Source organism: Pteropus vampyrus, unplaced genomic scaffold, assembly GCF_000151845.1.
Source record: "Pteropus vampyrus isolate Shadow unplaced genomic scaffold, Pvam_2.0 Scaffold75, whole genome shotgun sequence".
NCBI classification, from domain to species: Eukaryota; Metazoa; Chordata; class Mammalia; order Chiroptera; family Pteropodidae; genus Pteropus; species Pteropus vampyrus.
This window is the reverse complement of record NW_011888856.1, coordinates 2,742,455-2,743,946: the sequence shown is the minus strand read 5'-3', so window position 1 is coordinate 2,743,946 and position 1,492 is coordinate 2,742,455. Positions and strand designations below refer to the sequence as shown.

Genomic DNA, 1,492 nt, shown 5'->3' with positions numbered 1-1,492 from the left:
TGCATCTTCATGTGTACTATGGGAGTCAGTGGTCTGGACCCTGGGTGGGTGCGGGTTCCTGTTTCTCTACCTATATTTTTAAAAATTCACTCGGTTCGTTATTTGAAATGAAATTTTGTCCGTTTAAAATAACAGTTCCCTCTAACGGAACGTCTCTCTGAATTTCAGACCCCGCTGCGGTATACCAAGACGCTGCTGCTGCCAGTTGTCCTCCTTGTGTTTGCTGCCATCGTTAGAAAGGTGTGTGTCGCTTAACGCTTTCCCAGAGCAAACCGTTTTCCTGTTTCTTTTCTACATGGCCATTACGGATACTAGGCTGTGTGGTAACCGGACGCAATATTTTGTATAGATTGAAGCATATTCTGTATTTTCTTACTAACAGCCTTTGATGAACATTCACAAGTCATAAAATATTTTGTTATCTGCCAGCATAAAATACCATAAGAAAAGGATGGCTCAAGTTTTGATAGTCACGTATTTGAAAGACAAGGTCCGAGAGACCTTACAGACCCAGATACAATTGTTTTTACCTATGTAAATTATTACCAACTCACTTTTGACTTTTATGTAATATTTCTCTAACATATGCCTTTCTAAGTCATTTGTGCAATGTTCACTAAATCCTAGATTGAGTTTGTAATTAATCAAAAGGAGAAAATAGAATATTAACAGTACATTATTAAACTCAATAAAAGGGTTAGACTCCCAACTTGGCTTTGATAATGAAACTCTAAGTCCAGATATAAATCAGGCCAGGGACATTGCAGTCTTTAGCAAAGAGCGGGTGTCATAGTCTCTCTTTTTTTTTTAAGAGTTGGTGAGCTCTGTAACTGCAGACACTTTAAGAGAATGAATTAAGATTACTGTGTAATCGAAAAATAGATAATAGACCCTAAAAGTGTTCTTATTCGTAGCTGATGATTTCTGTATTAACATATATGTATTTATAGAACATTCCGTACTGTAGTCATCGTTCACGTTATATATCTGTACTAGCCGAAAACACTTCATATGCGTTATTTGAATTGGTTATTTGAGAAGCCTGTGAGGCACATAGACGTTATCCCCATGTTGACAGATGCAGAAGAGGAAGATCAGAGAGGTTGTCGTTACCAGCCTCACAGCATGTCCATTAAAAAGCACTGGAGGGACTAGAGGGAGATGACCCCTCCCCCCACTGCACAGTATTCAGCTTTGTCGACTCACAGCCCTTTTCAGATCTACTCAGGTTATGGTCAGGCAGTTTCTGCTCGGTGCTTCCTTTGCACTTCTGCACGCTTTATGTGGGTGTGCACCTAGAACGTAATAAAAAATACTGGATATTTGCAATTCAGAATGCATTAAGAAGACAGCGGCCTGGATGGCAAGAGATAATAAAAATTATTAGATCGGATTAAAGAAGTGGGAATGTTTGATTTAAAGAAGAAAGATTCAAATGGAAAGAGGATAATAATTTTCACATATTTAAAAGCCTGACACTTGGAAGGAAGAT

General features: G+C 38.5%; 1 protein-coding gene across 1 annotated transcript in view; it reads left to right on the top strand.

Moving 5' to 3' along the window:
- DPY19L1 (dpy-19 like C-mannosyltransferase 1) overlaps positions 1-1,492 on the top strand; it is a 59,401-nt gene that overhangs the window by 43,263 nt on the left and 14,646 nt on the right. The window contains exon 14 of the mRNA XM_023532041.1: positions 169-240. Coding sequence (XP_023387809.1) covers positions 169-240 — 72 coding nt within the window. The remainder of the gene's footprint in view (positions 1-168; positions 241-1,492) is intronic.